Source organism: Oncorhynchus masou, chromosome 1, assembly GCF_036934945.1.
Source record: "Oncorhynchus masou masou isolate Uvic2021 chromosome 1, UVic_Omas_1.1, whole genome shotgun sequence".
Lineage (NCBI taxonomy): Eukaryota > Metazoa > Chordata > Actinopteri > Salmoniformes > Salmonidae > Oncorhynchus > Oncorhynchus masou.
The window spans coordinates 16,431,302-16,450,403 of NC_088212.1; the positions used below are offsets into that span (position 1 = coordinate 16,431,302).

The following is a 19,102-nucleotide window of genomic DNA, read 5'->3' on the forward strand; positions in this document are numbered from 1 at the left end:
ACAATTTCGGCAGATAATTTTAGAAAGAAAGGGTCCAGATTGTCTAGCCCGGCTGATTTGTAGGGGTCCAGATTTTGCAGCTCTTTCAGAATATCAGCTGAACGGATTTGGGAGAAGGAGAAATTGGGAAGGCTTGGGCAAGTTGCTGTGGGGAGTGCAGTGCTGTTGACCGGGGTAGGAGTAGCCAGGTGGAAAGCATGGCCAGCCGTAGAAAAATGCTTATTGAAATTCTCAATTATGGTGGATTTATCAGTGGTGACAGTGTTTCCTATCTTCAGTGCAGTGGGCAGCTGGGAGGAGGTGTTCTTATTCTCCATGGATTTTACAGTGTCCCAGAACTTTTTTGAGTTAGTGTTGCAGGAAGCAAATTTCTGCTTGAAAAAGCTAGCCTTGGCTTTTCTAACTGCCTGTGTATAATGGTTTCTAGCTTCCCTGAACAGCTGCATATCACGAGGGCTGTTCGATGCTAATGCAGAACGCCATAGGATGTTTTTGTGTTGGTTAAGGGCAGTCAGGTCTGGGGAGAACCAAGGGCTATATCTGTTCCTGGTTCTAAATTTCTTGAATGGGGCATGTTTATTTAAGGTGGTTAGGAAGGCATTTAAAAAAAATATCCAGGCATCCTCTACTGACGGGATGAGATCAATATCCTTCCAGGATACCCCGGCCAGGTTGATTAGAAAGGCCTGCTCCCTGAAGTGTTTCAGGGAGTGTTTTACAGTGATGAGTGGAGGTCGTTTGATCTCTGCCCCATTACGGATGCAGGCAATGAGGCAGTGACGCTGAGATCTTGGTTGAAGACAGCAGAGGTGTATTTAGAGGGCAAGGTGGTTAGGATGATATCTATGAGGGTGCCCGTGTTTAAGGCTTTGGGGAGGTACCTGGTAGGTTCATTGATAATTTGTGTGAGATTGAGGGCATCAAGTTTAGATTGTAGGATGGCTGGGGTGTTAAGCATGTTCCAGTTTAGGTCGCCTAGCAGCACGAGCTCTGAAGATAGATGGGGGGCAATCAGGTCACATATGGTGTCCAGAGCACAGCTGGGGGCAGAGGGTGGTCTATAGCAGACTGCAACGGTGAGAGACTTGTTTTTAGAGAGGTGGATTTTAAAAGTAGAAGTTCAAATTGTTTGGGTACAGACCTGGATAGTAGGACAGAACTCTGCAGGCTATCTTTGCAGTAGATTGCAACACCGCCCCCTTTGGCAGTTCTATCTTGTCTGAAAAGGTTGTAGTTTGGAATTAAAATTTCAGAATTTTTGGTAGTCTTCCTAAGCCAGGATTCAGACACAGCTAGAACATCCGGGTTGGCAGAATGTGCTAAAGCAGTGAATAGAACAAACTTAGGGAGGAGGCTTCTAGTGTTAACATGCATGAAACCAAGGCTATTACGGTTACAGAAGTCGTCAAAAGAGAGTGCCTGGGGAATAGGAGTGGAGCCAGGCACTGTAGGGCCAGGATTCACCTCTACATCGCCAGAGGAACAGAGTAGGAGTAGAATAAGGGTGCGGCTGAAAGCAATAAGAATTGGACGTCTAGAACGTCTGGAACAGAGAGTAAAAGGAGGTTTCTGGGGGCGATAAAATAGCATCAAGGTATAATGTACAGACAAAGGTATGGTAGGATGTGAATACAGTGGAGGTAAACCTAGGTATTGAGTGATGAAGAGAGAGATATTGTCTCTAGAAACATCATTGAAACCAGGAGATGTCATTGCATGTGTGGGTGGTGGAACTAATAGGTTGGATAAGGTATGGTGAGCAGGACTAGAGGCTCTGCAGTGAAATAAGCCAATAAACACTAACCAGAACAGCAATGGACAAGGCATATTGACATTAAGGAGAGGCATGCTTAGTCGAGTGATCAAAAGGTCTGGAGAGTGGAGAGGTTGGTTGGGGGTCACGGCGATTTAGACAGCTAGCCAGGCCATCGGAAGCAAGCTAGCATAGGATGGACGTCTGTTATTAGCCACCTCTTGCGTTCCGTCAGTAGATTAGTGGGGTTCCGTGTGGTAGAGGCGATTAATCCAAATCACACAACAACAACAAAAATAAAAACAATAGATATAGCTAGAGGCCCAAGAAGAAGAAAAAAAGTATGACAATAACAATTAAAATAAAAATAAATAAATAAATTGTCCGATTGTCAGATAGCAGCCGATAAGACAGCTAATGGCTAGCAGGCCGCAGATGGGCGCCCAGGCAACGTCGCGACGGAGGAACCAACCGGATAACTCCTTCGGGTAGATAACGTCGGCAGTCCAGCCGTGAAGGCCCGGTGGGGCTCCGCGTAGGCAGCAAAACGGGTCCGGATAGGTGACCGCAGCCCAGGAGTGATTGATGGAACTCCTCAGCTGGCTAGCTCCAGAAGAACTGATGTTTGCTCCGGAATCGACGAAAGCTTTAACTAGCTTCTGATTAGCTTCTGGATTAGCTTCTGGCTAGTTTCTGGCTAGCTTCTGTCCTAGCTTGTGATTAGCTTCTGGATTAGCTCCTGGCTAGCTTCTTGGAATTTCTGGCTAGCTTCTTGGAGGAGTACAGATTTGAGGTAAATAACACTTTTTTATACTTTTTTATAAATATAAATTGGTGAGGCGGGTTGCAGGAGAGTGTTTTAAGGATGAGTTTATGGAAAAAAAAATTAAAAAATGTACGAAAAAAGTTGTAAATATATATATACAGTATATATACGGGACACGACAAGACGAGGACAAAAGACGTCTGAACTGCTATGCCATCTTGGTAACAAGATTGAGACATGGATTGTGCATGTGTACCATTCGGAGGGTGAATGGGCAAGACAAACGATTGAAGTCCCTTTTAATGGGGTATGGCAGTAGGTGCCAGGCGCACCGGTGTGAGTGTGTCAAGAACTGCAACATTGCTGGGTTTTTCACGCTCAACAGTTTCCCATGTATCAAAAATGGTCCACCACGCAAAGGACATCCAGCCTACTTGACGCAACTGTGGGAAACACTGGAGTCAACATGGGCCGCCATCCCTTTGGAATGCTTGCCACACCTTGTATTCCATGCCCTGATGAATTGCGGCAGTTCTGAAGGCAAAAGGGGGGTGCCACTCAATATTAGGAACTTGTTCCTAATGTTTGGTATACTCAGGGTATATTTTAGTTTGTCTGATACATTAGAAATATTTATTTACTTAGACTTTTCCAGCTGTCTTTCAGCGGGAAAGAGGAATGGTACGCAGAATACTCACACCACATAGCGCAACAGATCGAAATGTTAAGAGATATTATTTATAATGTTGATTGTTTCTGTTTGGTTTTTTAAAGCTGCTTTATTTTTCTAATCAGGGAAGTACTTGTATATTTTCCAAACGAACTTCAAAAGATGCAAATGCTTGTATGCTAAATTAGTTTGATCTCTATGCTTCACAGGATTCTATCCTCCTCCCTCACCATTATCATGTCCCATCTACATTGGAAGGGGTGGAACAACAATTTCAGCAGTATCTGACTGTGAAACAGGAGGAGTGTGACCTGGAAGAGGTTGAGTTCAAACAACAGAGAGGAGAGCAGAAGAGGTCATTGGTAGGCTGAACCCAACCCTGCACAGCAGCCCCAAAGCCACATCCATCTGCCATACAGAGTCCTGACCCTCTGGTTCTAAGGAGAAGCCAGCACCACAACCCATCTCTGAGAACTCTTTGAGGGAATACCACACTGGACCATCACGGCAAATGTCAGCTCACTTCTCCCCAGCATTCCTCAAGTCCCTTTCAGAATAGTAGCTGCTCCAGATGAGGAACTAGACATTGACGTCTATGAGTGAGGGGAAGTTTATTCGCAAGAAAGCTTGTTTAAAATGATGTAGAAGCAAGCTGCCAGTATACTTTAGTTGGAGCAGTTGCTAAAGGAAAGGAGAGCCACCACCTCTATGGCTTTGCCAGAGAGCACCTCTAGTACCCTGGGCCCTTATTATCATTCATCTGATGATAAGACAAAAAATCTAATCTTTGCTAACGTATGATGGGGTCCCTGTGTCGCCGGTTTCCCTGATAGGGGGTCCCTGGGATGTACCAGGCTACAGCTGACTCAGCTACTTGAAGGGCTAATGAAAGTCAAATAATACTTTTACGTGTCTATTTTCAAAGGATTCATCTTTTACGCGTCTATTTTCAAAGGGTGAATCTAAGAACAATAACAACTTTCAAAGTTAAGAACGCTACAACAATATGGAAGAAAATGGAAGATTCTGCAATAACCAATATCACTCACCAAAAGCATAACCAGATGGCATAATCCTTGGATAGCTTTTCAGAATGCACTGGAAAATTGTTCCACATGTTAAATTAAGGCCACAGAAACCTTAAATTACTTGATAATAGAAAATACATGTATTTCCACGAGATGATTAAAAAGCAGTTTTGGGCTGACCAATGTAGATATTTTCAAATACAACCAATTTAAAAGTTTCAAATCACAATTTTTTATTTGAAATATTTTGGACATCAGAGCAATCTTGAGTGAATCCTATTAGAGTCAGAAAAGGATATTCATATGATAGGTAAGTTAAACAAAACCCTGCAGAGAGCCTATCCAACTGACTGTCTCTTACTATTGGAAGAAAGGCTTACAAATAACTGATGTTGGTACAAGATGGAGGATGTTGGAACATACAGTACCAGTCAAAGGTGGACACACCTACTCATTCCAGGGTTTTTCTTTATTTTTACTATTTTCTACAATGTAGAATAATAGTGAAGACATCAAAAATATGAAATAACACATTTGGAATCATTTAGTAACCAAACAAGTGTTAAACAAATCAAAATATATTTTATATTTGAGATTCTTCAAAGAAGCCACCTTTTGCCTTAATGACAGCTTTGCACAATCGTGACATCCTCTCAACCAGCTTCACCTGGAATGCTTTTCCAACAGAGTTTCCACATATGCTGAGCACTTGTTGGCTGCTTTCCTTTGCTCTGCGGACCAATTGGGTTGATTGGGTTGAGGTCGGGTGATTGTGGAGGCCAGGTCATCTAATGCAGAACTCCATCACTCTCCTTCTTGGTCAAATAGCTCTTACACAGCCTGAAGGTGTGATGGGTCATTGTCCTATTGAAAAACAAATTGAAGTCCCACTAAGCGCAAACCAGATGGGATGGCGTATCGCTACAGAATGCTGTGGCAGCTATTCTGGTTAAGTTTGCCTTGAATACAAAATAAATTAAGAGTGTCACCAACAAAGCACCCCCACATATTCACACCTCCTACTCCATTCTTCATGGTGGAGATCATCCATTCACCTACTCTGTGTCTCACAAAGACACAGCGGTTGGAACCAAACATCTCACATTTGGACCAAAGGACAGATTTCCACCGGCCTAATGTTCATTGCTTGTGTTTCTTGGCCCAAGCAAGTCTCTTCTTCTTGTTGATGTCCTTTGGTAGTGGTTTCTTTGCAGAAATTCAACAATGAAGGCCTGATTCATGCAGTCTCCTCTGAACAGTTGATGTTGAGATGTGTCTGTTACCTGAACTCTGAAGCATTTATTTGGGCTGCAAATTAACTTATCCTCTGCAGCAGCGGTAACTCTGCGTCTTCCTTTTCTGTGGTGGTGCTCATGAGAGCCAGTTTCGTCATAGAGCTTGATGGTTTTTGCGACTGCACTTGAAGAAACTTTCCAAGTTCTCAATATTTTCTGACCTTCATGTCTTAAAGTAATGATGGACTGTCATTTCTCTTTGCTTATTTGAGCTGTTCTTGCCATAATAATTTGGTCTTTTACCAAATAGGTGTCACGCCCTGGTCGTATTATATTGTGTTTGTCTTCATTTATTTGGTCAGGCCAGTGTGTGACATGGGTTTATTGTGGTGTGTTTTGTCTTGGGGGTGTCTAGCATAGTCTATGGCTGCCTGAGGCGGTTCTCAATCAGAGTCAGGTGATTATCGTTGTCTCTGATTGGGAACCATATTTAGGCAGCCATATTCTTTGAGTATTTCGTGGGTGATTGTTCCTGTCTCTGTGTTTGTTGTCACCAGATAGGCTGTATAGGATTTCACGTTCCGTTTGTCGTTTTTGTATTGGTCATTTTTCATCGTGTCACGGCTTTTGTTGTGGGAAGGAGGAGCGGACCAAAATGCAGCATAGTTGTGATTCATTTTATTTAATAAGGAAACTATACACGATTAAACTAACAAAATAACAAACGTACGAAAACCGAAAACAGCCCTATCTGGTGCAAAACACAGAGACAGGAACAATCACCCACAAACACACAGTGAAACCCAGGCTACCTATATATGGTTCCCAATCAGAGACAATGACTAACACCTGCCTCTGATTGAGAACCATATCAGGCCAGACATAGAAATAGACAAACAAGACATCCAACATAGAATGCCCACTCAGATCACACCCTGACCAACCAAAACATAGAAACATACAAAGTAAACTATGGTCAGGGTGTGACACATCGTCATTAAACATGTCTCTAAAATACCACGCTGCATTTTGGTCCGCTTCTCCTTCACCAGACGAAAGCCGTTACAGAATCTCCCACCACAACGGGACCAAGCGGCATGGTAACAGGCAACAGCAGGAGAAACATAATAAGGATTTCTGGACTTGGGAGGAAATCCTAAACGGAGAAGGACCCTGGGCTCAGCCTGGAGAATATCGCCGCCCCAAAGAAGAACTGAAGGCGGCGAGAGCTGAGAGGCGTTGGTGTGAGGAGAAGCAACAGCGGCAGCAGGAGCAACAATATCTGGACTACACAACTTGGGAAGAGATAGACAGGTGGGCGGTCGACTCAGGGAGAGTGCCGGAGCCCGCCTGGGATTTGATGGAGCAGTGTGCAGAGGGTTACGAGAGAATGAGGTTGGCGAAGCAAGCACGGCGGTGCGGAAGGAAGCCTGAGAGTCAGCCCCAAAAATGTCTTGGGGGGGGGGGCCCTGGGAGAGTGTGGCAGAGTCAAGAGTCAGACCTGAGCCAACTCTCCCTGTTTATCGTGAGGAGCCAAGGAGGAGACCAGAACCAGAGCCGGTGTTGGAGCATGGAATTCGCCCGACGGAGCGTGTCGGGGATTTGATGGCACCTGGGTCAGCGCTCCATACTCGTCCTGAGGTGCGTGTTAGTCGGCTGGTGAAGATGGTGCCAGCCTCACGCACCAGGCCTCCTGTGCACCTCCCTAGCCTTGCACGTCCTGTGCCAGCACTGCTCTCAAGATCTCCAGTACACATTCACGGTCTAGCCCATCCCGTGCCACACACCAGTCCTCCGGTGGCAGCTCCCCGCACCAGGCTTCCTGTGCGTGTCCTCGGCCCAGTACCACCAGTGACAGCACCACGCATCAGGCCTACAGTGCGCCTCGACTCTCCAGCGCTGCCGGAGCCTTTCTCCTCTCCTGCGCTGCCGGAGTCTCCCGCCTGTTCAGCGCTGCCGGAGCCTTTCTCCTCTCCTGCGCTGCCGGAGTCTCCCGCCTGTTCAGCGCAGCCGGAGCCTTCCTCCTCTACAGCGCTGCTGGAGTCTCCTGCCTGTTCAGCGCTGCCAGAGCCTTCCTCCTCTACAGCGCTGCTGGAGTCTCCTGCCTGTTCAGCGCAGCAAGAGCTGCCAGCGTGCATGGAGCAGCCAGAGCTGCCAGTCTGCATGGAGCAGCCAGAGCTGCCAGTCTGCATGGAGAAGCCAGATCCGTCAAGGCTGCCAGGATCCACCAGATCCACCAGTCAGCCAGGATCTGCCAGAACCGCCAGCCAGGATCTGCCGGATCCAACTACCTGCCTGAGCTTCCTTTCAGTGCTGAGCTTCCTCTCAGTGCTGGGCTTCCTCTCAGTGCTGGGCTTCCTCTCAGTGCTGGGCTTCCTCTCAGTGCTGGGCTTCCTCTCAGTGCTGGGCTTCCCCTCAGTGCTGGGCTTCCCCTCAGTGCTGGGCTTCCCCTCAGTGCTGAACTTCCCCTCAGTCCCGAGCTTCCCCTCAGCCCCGAGCTGCCCCTCAGTCCCGAGCTGCCCCTCAGTCCCGAGCTGCCCCTCAGTCCAGTGGGTTTCTGGGTGAGGACTACTAGGCCATGGTCGGTGGCGAGGGTGGACTATCCTAGGACGCGAGGAGGAAGGACTAAGACAATGATAGAGTGGGGTCCACGTCCCGCGCCGGAGCGGCCACCATGGACAGACGCCCACCCGGACCCTCCCTATTGTTTTGATGTGCGTCCGGGAGTCCGCACCTTAGGGTGGGGGTTCTGTCACGCCCTGGTCGTATTATATTGTGTTTGTCTTCATTTATTTGGTCAGGCCAGGGTGTGACATGGGTTTATTGTGGTGTGTTTTGTCTTGGGGGTGTCTAGCATAGTCTATGGCTGCCTAAGGCGGTTCTCAATCAGAGTCAGGTGATTATTGTTGTCTCTGATTGGGAACCATATTTAGGCAGCCATATTCTTTGAGTATTTCGTGGGTGATTGTTCCTGTCTCTGTGTTTGTTATCACCAGATAAGCTGTATAGGTTTTCACGTTCCGTTTGTCGTTTTTGTATTGGTCATTTTTCATCGTCATTAAACATGTCTCTAAAATACCACGCTGCATTTTGGTCCGCTTCTCCTTCACCAGACGAAAGCCGTTACAATAGGGCTATCTTCAAGATACCACCTCTACCTTATCACAACACAACGGATTGGCTCAAATACATTAAGAAGGAAATACATTCCACAAATTAACTTTTACAAGGCACACCTAATTATTAAAATGCATTCCAGTTGACTACCTCATGAAGCTGGTTGAGAGAATGCCAAGGCAGTGCAAAGCTGTCATCCAGGCAAAGGGTTGCTCCTTTGAAGAATATCAAATATCAAATATATTTTGATTTGTTTAACACTTTTTTGGTTACTACATGATTCCATGTGTGTTATTTCATAGTTTTGATGTCTTCACAATTGTTCTACAATGTAGAAAATAGTCAAATAAAAGAGAAACCCTGGGATGAGTAGGTGTGAGTAGGTTCTGCAACTAACAAAATTACAGTTAACGAAAATGTTCACTTAATCCAGTACAAACTAATGTATAGAATGTATTATACAAGATACACAATTCACAAATTCTACAGCACAACATGGAGTCATGTCTTAAGTGTAAAACTTACAATGACTCAATAATCCACGTCTTCTGGGAATGCTATAAATACCAAAGATTATGGTGGAGTTAGACCAGTTGGGTCCCGATTTAAATGACATGCAGCTTATAAAGGATTCATAAAGACTTCATAAACACTACATAAATGTGTTATAAATCTTCTATAACCATTTGTCATGCTTGATAAAGGGTTCATAAATGTATAAACACCAATGTCAAATGTGACATAACCCACTATGTAAAAAATGTATTCATTATTTAACCATTATTTTACCAGTTAAGTGGACTGAGAACACATTCAAATTTACAGCAATGACCTGAGGAATAGTTACAGGGGAGAGGAATGAGCCAATTGTAAACTGGGGATGATTAGGTGACCGTTATGGTATGAGGGCCAGTTTGGGAATTAAGCCAGGACACTGCAGTTAACACCCCTACCATACAATAAGTGCCATGGGATCTTTAGTAACCACAGAGAGTCAGGACACCTGTTTAACGTCCCATCCAAAAGAAAAAAAGCACCCTGCACAGGGCAATGTCCCCAATCACTGCGCTGGGGCAGTGGGATATTTTTTAACAAGAGGAAAGGGTGCCTCCTTTTGTCACTCCAACAGCACTTCCAGCAGCATTTGGTCTCCCATCCAGGACCAACCCTGCTTAGCTTCAGAAGCAAGTCAGCAGTGGGATGCAGGGTGGTATGCTGATGGAATTCTGCTGACATAAACCTGTCCTTTATAAAGGGTGGCATAAGCACCGCTTAATAAAGGCTTTATAAATTCAATTAAATTGAGGCTTCACAAAGAGCATAGCAAAGCCAGGATATGGGATTCGATTCCCAGAACTACCCATAAGTAAAAATGGATTTACACATGACTGTTACTCTCTTTGGATTAAAGCATCTACTGAATTTGATATATTATATTTCACTACAACATTTCTAGGATGGCCGAACCACTTTAACTCTTGGCTGGATAGTCCTTCACCCAAAATGCTGTGCTGCAGGATTACACACACTCTAAAGTGGAGTCAATCATGGCAAGAAATGTTGGTAGGGCCTTTTAAAAGCAGGTGCGGTAGATGTTTAAACCACATCATCGGATGACTTTTGAGGTCTTGTAAAAATCGAAGAAATGTGTATTTTTGAGTGTAGTTGCCCTTTAATAGAGTGAGCATGCCCTGCACTGTTGTTTGGTTAGCGGGTTTTCAGTAGCGCAGTAAGCGCACATAAGATGTGAATCGGTCTCCAATAGAATGGGTGGAGTAAAGTAAAATGCCATTTGTGCTGCCACTGGACAGTGAAAAACACGTTAACCTGTAACGGCTTTCTTCGTTTGTCGCAAGAAAGTCGGACCGAAATGCAGCGTGTTGGTTACTCATGTTTTTTAATAAAACAAATGACGATTACATGAAAATACTGAGACAAATACAAAAACAACAAAACGGAACGTGAAACCTAAGTACAGCCTATCTGGTGAAACTACACAGAGACAGGAACAATCACCCACGAAATAAACAGTGAAACCCAGGCTACCTAAATACGGTTCCCCATCAGAGACAACAAGAATCACCTGACTCTGATTGAGAACCGCCTCAGGCAGCCAAACCTAAACTAAACACACCCCTAATCAACCACAATCCCAATGACTACAAAAACCCCAATATGACAACACAATAACATAAACCCATGTCACACCCTGGCCTGACCAACTAATTAACTAAAACACAAAATACTAAGACCAAGGCGTGACAGAACCCCCCCCCCTCCCTAAGGTGCGGACTCCCGGACGCACCTCAAAACCATAGGGAGGGTCCGGGTGGGCGTCTGTCCATGGTGGCGGCTCCCCTTCATGTCCTGGGATAATCCACCCTCGCCGCCGACCATGGCCTAATAGTCCTCACCCAGAACCCCACTGAACTGAAGAGTAGCTCGTGACTGAGGGACAGCTTGGGACTGAGGGGCAGCTCGGGACTGAAGCAGCTCGGGACTGAGGGGAAGCTCGGGACTGAGGGGAAGCTCGGGACAGAGGGGCAGCTTGGGACTGAGGGGTAGCCCAGCACTGAGAGGAAGCCCAGCCAGGCAGTTGAATCTGGCAGATCCTGGCTGGCTGGCAGTTCTGGCAGATCCTGGCTGATTGGCGGATCTGGAAGAGTCTGGTTGACTAGCAGATCTGGAAGAGTCTGGTTGACTGGCAGATCTGGAAGAGTCTGGCTGACTGGCAGATCTGGAAGAGTCTGGCTGACTGGCAGATCTGGAAGAGTCTGGCTGACTGGCAGATCTGGAAGAGTCTGGCTGACTGGCAGATCTGGAAGAGTCTGGCTGACTGGCAGATCTGGAATAGTCTGGCTGACTGGCAGATCTGGAAGAGTCTGGCTGACTGGCAGATCTGGAAGGGTCTGGCTGACTGGCAGATCTGGAAGAGTCTTGCTGACTGACAGATCTGGAAGAGTCTGGCTGACTGGCGGATCCTGGCAGACTGACGGCTCTGGCTGCTTCATGCTGACTGACGTCTCTGGCTGCTCCATGCTGACTGGCGGCTCTGGCTGCTCCATGCAGATTGACAGCTCTGGCGGCTTCTTGCAGACTGACTGCTCTGACTGTTCCATGCAGACTAACAGCTTTGGCAGCTCCTTGCAGCTCTGGCAGCTCCTTGCAGACTGGCAGCTCCATGCAGACTGGCAGCTCCTTGCAAACTGGCAGCTTCTTGCAGACTGGCAGCTCCATGCAGACTGGCAGCTCCATGCAGACTGGCAGCTCCATGCAGACTGGCAGCTCTGGCTGCTCCATGCAGACTGGCAGCTCTGGCTGCTCCATGCAGACTGCCAGCTCTGGCTGCTCCATGCAGACTGGCAGCTCCTTGCAGACTGGCAGCTCCTTGCAGACTGGCATCTCTAGCTGCTCCATGCAGACTGGCAGCTCTAGCTGCTCCACACAGACTGGCAGCTCTAGCTGCTCCACGCAGACTGGCAGCTCTAGCTGCTCCATGCAGACTGGCAGCTCAGGCTGCTCCGAACAGGCAGGAGGCTCCGGCAGCGCTGTAGAGGAGGAAGGCTCTAGAAGCGTTGAACAGGCGGGAGGCTCCGGCAGTGCAGGAGAGGAGAAAGGCTCCGACAGCGCAGGAGAGGCGAGGCGCACTGTAGGCCTGATGCGTGGTGCTGGCACTGGTGGTATTGGGCCGAGGCCACGCACAGGAAGCCTGGTGCGGGGAGCTGCTACCGGAGGGCTGGCGTGTGGAGGTGGTACTGGATAGACCGGACCGTGCAGGCGCACTGGAGCTCTTGAGCACCGAGCCTGCCCAACCTTACCCGGTTGAATACTCTCGGTCGCCCTGCCAGTGCGGCGAGGTGGAATAGCCCGCACTGGGCTATGTAGGCGAACCAGAGACACCGAGCGCAAGGCTGGTGCCATGTAACTAATTAACTAAAACACAAAATACTAAGACCAAGGCGTGACATAACCTTTATTTATTGTAATTTAAATTAGTTTGTAGTAGTTAAGTGTTGAGTTAGATTACTGTAGCTACCTCAATCATTAAAAAAAACAAGTTTAGTGACTTCACAACAATTGCTAGCTATCCGAAATTTAGCTAGCGAGCAGGCTCAGCTAAATACAAATCCCCTAGATACCACAAAAGAGGAATATAATAATATGATTTGAATAGAGTTTCCCATCTTTCCATTTCGCGTTTCTAGTGAAGCACAGGAATTCCCTTGTCCTGATGGTGTGACAAAGGCATTTCCTAACAGACCTGCTAACTTTCTTTGTTGTTACTTTTAATGTTGGAACAAACATGCAGTAACTGTAGCAGGAAGAAAGGCAATTACCATACGTCCACCTGCTTAGGGACAAGCTAAACTTTTCACAGCCCTGTGTAATGTTCAATGAAACTGCATTGCTGAACATTTTGAAGCTTGTAGATGTATTTGTATTGCTTAAAAAATGTACAAATAAAAGGAAATGTATGGTTTGAACATGTTTTTAATGTTTATTTGTTTGAGCTGTTAGTGATAATTCCCTAAGTGTTATTACATTTGTGTTGAACTCATTAAGCCTTTATATATGAGTTATGAATGACCAAAGGTGTCTGACCTTATCGTAAGTACAGAGTCATATGGTACAAGGCATTTATGTATGTGTTATAAGTGACCAAAAGTGTTTGAATTTAAATTAAGTACAGCATCATGCGATATAGTCTTTACGGATGTGTTATGAATTACCGAAGGTGTCTCACTTCAATCTAAGTATTACAGGACACTACATAAAATGTAAATAGATATCATTAACGTTATTAACGTTCTGTTGATTTAAGAAGGTTACTGTAGGGTGTGAGAGGTATTTAAATGATTTGATGGACCTGCAAAGCTTGCGTTTGTGTGCGTGTGTCTGAACCAAGATGATTTGGAGTAGTCCAACCTGAGACTACCACACCAGGCTATTCATCTTCTGTTCCCATGCCGGAGACAAGGGCTTGATTACAACCTGTTACAATGGTGACAACATTTTGTGGTTGATATTTCATCGGGGGAGTGGGTGAATGTGCCCAGCACCGCGCTGTATGGCTATTTTTTTGTGTGTGCATGTTTGTGTACTGAGGGACATGTAACTTGGTTCCAGAAGAAAGACACTTTCAATTTCTTTAGGTTGGGCGCTTTCATCAAGGTAAGTGTTTCTTCGAGTAACGTCGTCCCTAGGCTACTGCACACACAGCACATAGAGTATAATCCTGAGATATCAACCATTTAAAGTTGGCCTTTGTGGGAGTGACCATAGAATTCTATGGGAGTGACCTTACTGAGTAAATTATTTATAATCGTCACTATTTAACACAGTCAAAAAGTCAGAATAATGGCTAAACCACGCCCATTTCCACAATGTATCTTCTTAAAATTAACTGATGGCCAAGTTTGATGCTTTGATCCACTAGACCTTCCACACACGAAGTTCTGGGAAAGAGACGAGGTGTAATGTGACTAACATGACATCACTTTAGAGCTTATCAGCAAATGTTGTCACCCTTTATAAAACACTTGTTTATATCATATTCACCCTAGTGGGTTATGTCACATTTGACATAGGTGATTATGTCACACAGTTATGCCACATTTATGAACCCTTTATAAAGCATGACATATGGTTATAGCTGCTTGCAGCACATTTTTGTAGTGCTTTTGAAGGCATTATGAAGGCTTTATGAAGCATTTATAAGCTGAATGTCATTTAAAGTGGGAATTATTACAATGTAAATGTACTTTTAATCTGTCTATCTGCATATTTCAAGACACGGCATATGAGGGAGAAGTGAGATACCCGATTGGTTGGACAATACTTTTCTCATCAATCATCTTTAAAAAATGTATACTTAAAAACTGGAAATCAACTAATCCTTCAATGATAACAAGGGCGCAAAATGTTGAAAGTGTGTGGGCAATGGAGAGAAACAAAATGGTGCAGCTTGAGGCCATATGGCGGAGAGTGATGCAGGCACTGGAGATGGGGGTGTCAGCAGGTGGGTCTTACAAAAAAATTATGAAAGTCATAACAAAAGTCTGTCTCACCGTTATCATGCACAAAGTTTGTTTGGTCTCCTCAAGATAAAGATACATATGTGACAATATCAACATTTAATTACAGTGACTGGTTCGTTAGTCAGATGAGAGCGGGTTCATTCTCTTCCATGGCCAGATCTAGTCTGGCGTGTTTGCACTCTGTAAAGGATTTTTTTGCTGCTGCTCTACTGCAGTTGTCTTGATTAATTAGAATACTTAATTTGTCACTAAGTGTGATTAATTCCATTCATCTATCAAGTGTAAAGTCATCCAGTAATGTCACTGGTAATCAATTATTCACCATGGCAACTGGTGCGGAGAAGATATTGAACTGTGAGTAGAGTCACCGACATTCATATGTAGAGTATATCCATTCATACACATCCCACGTATCCATACACTACACATAAACAAACACATCCGCGCATTACCATATGAACATCAATACTTCCTGTGACAAACACACTAATGTGAGGTGAAAACATCAATGCTTCCATTTATTTTTCCTTGCCACAGGTCTAGAAGGTGTGGGGAGAAGTGGGTATCGCCATGTATCCTTGTCGTTGGAGGAAGCCATTGATTTAACAGCTGGCTTCATAGCCTCTCCCTCCTCCTGTAGGCACAGCATGTAATATCAAACCACGAGTTTCCCTCTATCCACAGCAATCAATTCAACTGAGCTTCATGGCCTGTCTGGAGCTAGTCTAACCGCACAGCCTTGCCTTTTCCTTCTTAGAAGGCCTTTGCTGTGATAAAAACATATCTCCCTCCAGGCTCAGCCAATCTAATTATGGCTAGACAAGGGGGCACTACTGCGGGGCACTGTTTATGTCACCGCTAAGCTCTAACGGACTATCAGAGAGGTGGGAGACGACAGAAAGGCCAGGGAACAACCGATCACAGAGGTGACCATCAGACACAAATGCTATGCCCTTTATTTTACTGTTTTAGAAAACAAAATATTCCTGTATTTTTACTGCAGTATGTCTAGGGCCAGGTGTTTTCTTCACCATGTCACTTAACCAGCTAGAAAACTCTGGGCCCTAGTCTGGACATGTTACTTAGGCTACTAGAATCCAGAGTTTTGTCCTTGTCAGGTCAGGTGACAGTGTCATAACGAGCAACGTTTTATAACAGATCTTGTGTAATGCCAGGATAGTTTAATTCATGTTGGAACCAGTGCAGCCTGTAGGGAGAAGGTTTTATCTCCTTCCCTGGAACTTCTCAGCATCTTAAGTCAACTGCGGACACTGCAATAAACAATAAGGACACACAGATGTAGAATCTTAATTTGAGTCAGTTTGTTACAGCATGAAAATAATCCTGCAGTTTGTAACAGCATGAAAATAATCCTGCAGCAACAGGACAATCATGGACATTTTTGTAGGGATTGACACATTTTCATAAGTGAACATCAAGTTTGAAATCCCAACGTGGAAATGAAAAACTTCAGAAGCCTTTTTTTTTACCTCAAGTACATTACAAGTTACACATTTCCTGCATTGCACTAAAGTTCTCCTGCAACGGGGTGATCAAATTAAGATCCTGCATCTGGACTATATCTACGGTTGTTTTGAAACACTGATGCACATTCACATCTGGCTAAGTCCCGATGATTCCAAACAGATGTGACCTGCTCTGTTCCCAACTGTTATTCTAGACAAAATCTTCTCATATACTCTCTAAGTCACTCTCTCACGCTTTTTGGTAACAATATACTTCTCAAGTTCCTGGGAGGACAAACTATAAGCGTCCATTGAGGGATGCGTCTTTGCTTAAGGACACGGCTGGGTCGTCTGAGACAATCAGTTACCTTAAAGCACGTACTGGGCTGCAGCTAAAGGTAAGAGGACCAGAGGACAGATTCACAAGCACAGTGCAGGCGTGGCCGGTGTTGCATTCAGGCGTAGTTATTGAAAAGGCAGTAGAATTAGGACGAGTTGGAGTTATGAGGTTCTGGTGGTTAAGTTAGTAGATGTATGATGCTTGCAAAATAAAGTTGAAGTATGTTTCCCCCATAAGGCACATGTTCTGAATGCATATAGTATAAGTTTCTTCATGCAAGTTTCTGCTGAAAAATAACTAATTAATTTAACCTGACCATGTGACTAGGCTATTCCTACGATCCTCTGTTTTTCCTGGTCAGATTATGTGGCCAGGAGAAACTCCAGTTCCTATGTTTCCTTAGATGGGAAGCAGGGGGGTAGCCTCCTACCTGAAGCCACTGGGACTGGTCACTGCGTCCAGAAGTCCAGGCATTGACCTTTCCCTGTTTGTCCAGACGGGCCTTGCTGGGTTCCCAGGTGAACATGTCCATGTTGAGTGTTCTGAAGAGGCTGGATGCTGTGATCTGGTAGTCCTGGATGTGGCCAGACTTCATCCCCATGGGCTCAGAGCAGCCTGTAGAAACAAACTAGTTAGTGGAAACAGTCCTTTCTAATTTGTAAGTCGCTCTGGATAAGAGCGTCTGCTAAATGACTTAAATGTAAATGTAAATGTAGAACTGCAAACTCCATAACAATACTTCCAAAGAAATACGATTTGTCAATACTCAATGGCGCCCCCTATTGTATTTCTTGAGAAATGCAGAACTATCCTGTTCTTACAAGAAGGGGAACTTCAACCCGCACCTAGGTGGTGCGACACCTGTGCAAACCTTTAGTCATGAATTATTACCTGTGAGTTCACAGCCAAGCAGCTCCATGCGCAGGGTGCAGTGTCTCCTACAGACCTGGGGGTAGATGCGCACGTACTGCGCCTCAATGGGGGGGGTGAAGGAGTTGGCAGAGGGAGCGTTGTTTTCCACATTTCCACGGAATATCTGAGGAGGGAAATTATACGACAGAAGAGGGGTTAAAAGCAATAGGAAGGGGGAAGCAAATTGTGAACAGTCTCTCTGTGAACAGTCTCTCACAAGGTCTCTAGTGTCTACTCGAAACTCAACAAATTGCTGCCATTCAATGAGCTCAAATTACTGGAAAAATATATTTTTTAAATTGCACGATTTAAGCAGGTAATTTGTAAGCACACGATGTGTTTCGAATTAGTGGACCAATTACCTTGCCATACAATATAGACTGTTTTACAGTGCTATCCCCAAATGAACTAACATAGTGTTTCACAGGACCCTCTCAGGTGGTATGTATGTTTGTGTGTGTGTGTGTTAAGGAATACAGCTCTCTCTGGATGAATTCAGGTCAGCATTGCACAGAGGTGCCCTCAAAAGGGGGGTCCCTCTGGGTCAGAACATCCGTCTACTCTATGCCTAGCACAATCACAGTCAGACTCAAAAATCTCAGGCAAGAAAATTAACAACTGGGTTTTGAGTTTAGCCTCTCATCCCGGTGTTCTGCATGCCTCATTAATCTTACAGTTGTTAGAGTAACAACTATATACTGTATATATAACAAAAATATAAACGCAACATGTAAAGTGTTGGTCCTATATTTCATGAGCTGAAATAAAATATACCAGAAATTCTCCATATGCACAAAAGCTTATTTCTCTCAGATTTTGTGCACACATCTGTTTACTTCCTGTTAGTGAGTGTTTATCCTTTGCCAAGATAATCCTCCCCCTGACAGCTGTGGCATATCAAGAAGCTGATTAAACAGCATGATCATGACACAGGTGCACCTTGTTCTGGGGATAATAAAAGGCCACTCGAAAATGTGCAGTTTTGTCATAGAACACAATGCCACAGATGTCTCAAGTTTTGAGGGAGCATGCAATTGGCATGCTGATCGCAGGAATGTCCACCAGAGCTGTTGCCAGATAATTTAATGCTAATTTATCTACCATAAACCACCTCCAGCATTGTTATAGATAATTTAACAGTACGACCAACCGGCCTTACAACCACAGAACAAGTTAATGATGTCGTTTGGGCAAGCAGTTTGCCAATGTCAATGTTGTGAACAGAGTGCCCCATAGTGGCAGTGGGGTTATGGTATAGGCAGTTATAATTTACGGACAATGAAAACAATTGTATTTTATCAATGGCAATTTTGAATGCAAAGAAATACTTTGACGAGATCCTGAGCCCTGTTGTGAGGCTCATTTTTGAAAGATATCTGTGACCATTTCAATGAACTGATCTCCTTATATGAACTATAATTCAGTAAAATCTTTGAAATTGTTGCATGTTGCGTTTATATTTTTGTCAGAATATACAGTTGAAGTCGGAAGTTTCCATACACTTAGGTTGGAGTCATTAAAATGTGTTTTTCAACCACTCCACAAATTTCTTGTGAACAAACTATAGTATTGGCAAGTCGGTTAGGGCATCTACTTTGTGCATAACACAAGTAATTATTCCAACAATTGTTTACAGACAGATTATTTCACTTATAATTCACTGTATCACAACCAGTGGGTCAGAAGTTTACATACACAAAGTTGACAGTTGACATCACCAGGAAAGAAAATTGTGTGGATATATTGAAACGAAGACATCAGTCAGGAAGTTAAAGCT

The 19,102-nt window shown here is 44.7% G+C and overlaps 1 protein-coding gene across 2 annotated transcripts in view; it reads right to left on the reverse strand.

The window, feature by feature from the left end:
- LOC135521163 (EGF-like repeat and discoidin I-like domain-containing protein 3) overlaps nt 1–19,102 on the reverse strand; it is a 208,883-nt gene that overhangs the window by 47,971 nt on the left and 141,810 nt on the right. For both annotated transcript variants that reach the window (XM_064947183.1, XM_064947126.1), the window contains 2 exons: nt 17,305–17,449; nt 16,844–17,028 (listed from right to left, as the gene is read on the reverse strand). In XM_064947183.1, the coding sequence (XP_064803255.1) occupies nt 16,844–17,028; nt 17,305–17,449 (330 nt within the window). The remainder of the gene's footprint in view (nt 1–16,843; nt 17,029–17,304; nt 17,450–19,102) is intronic.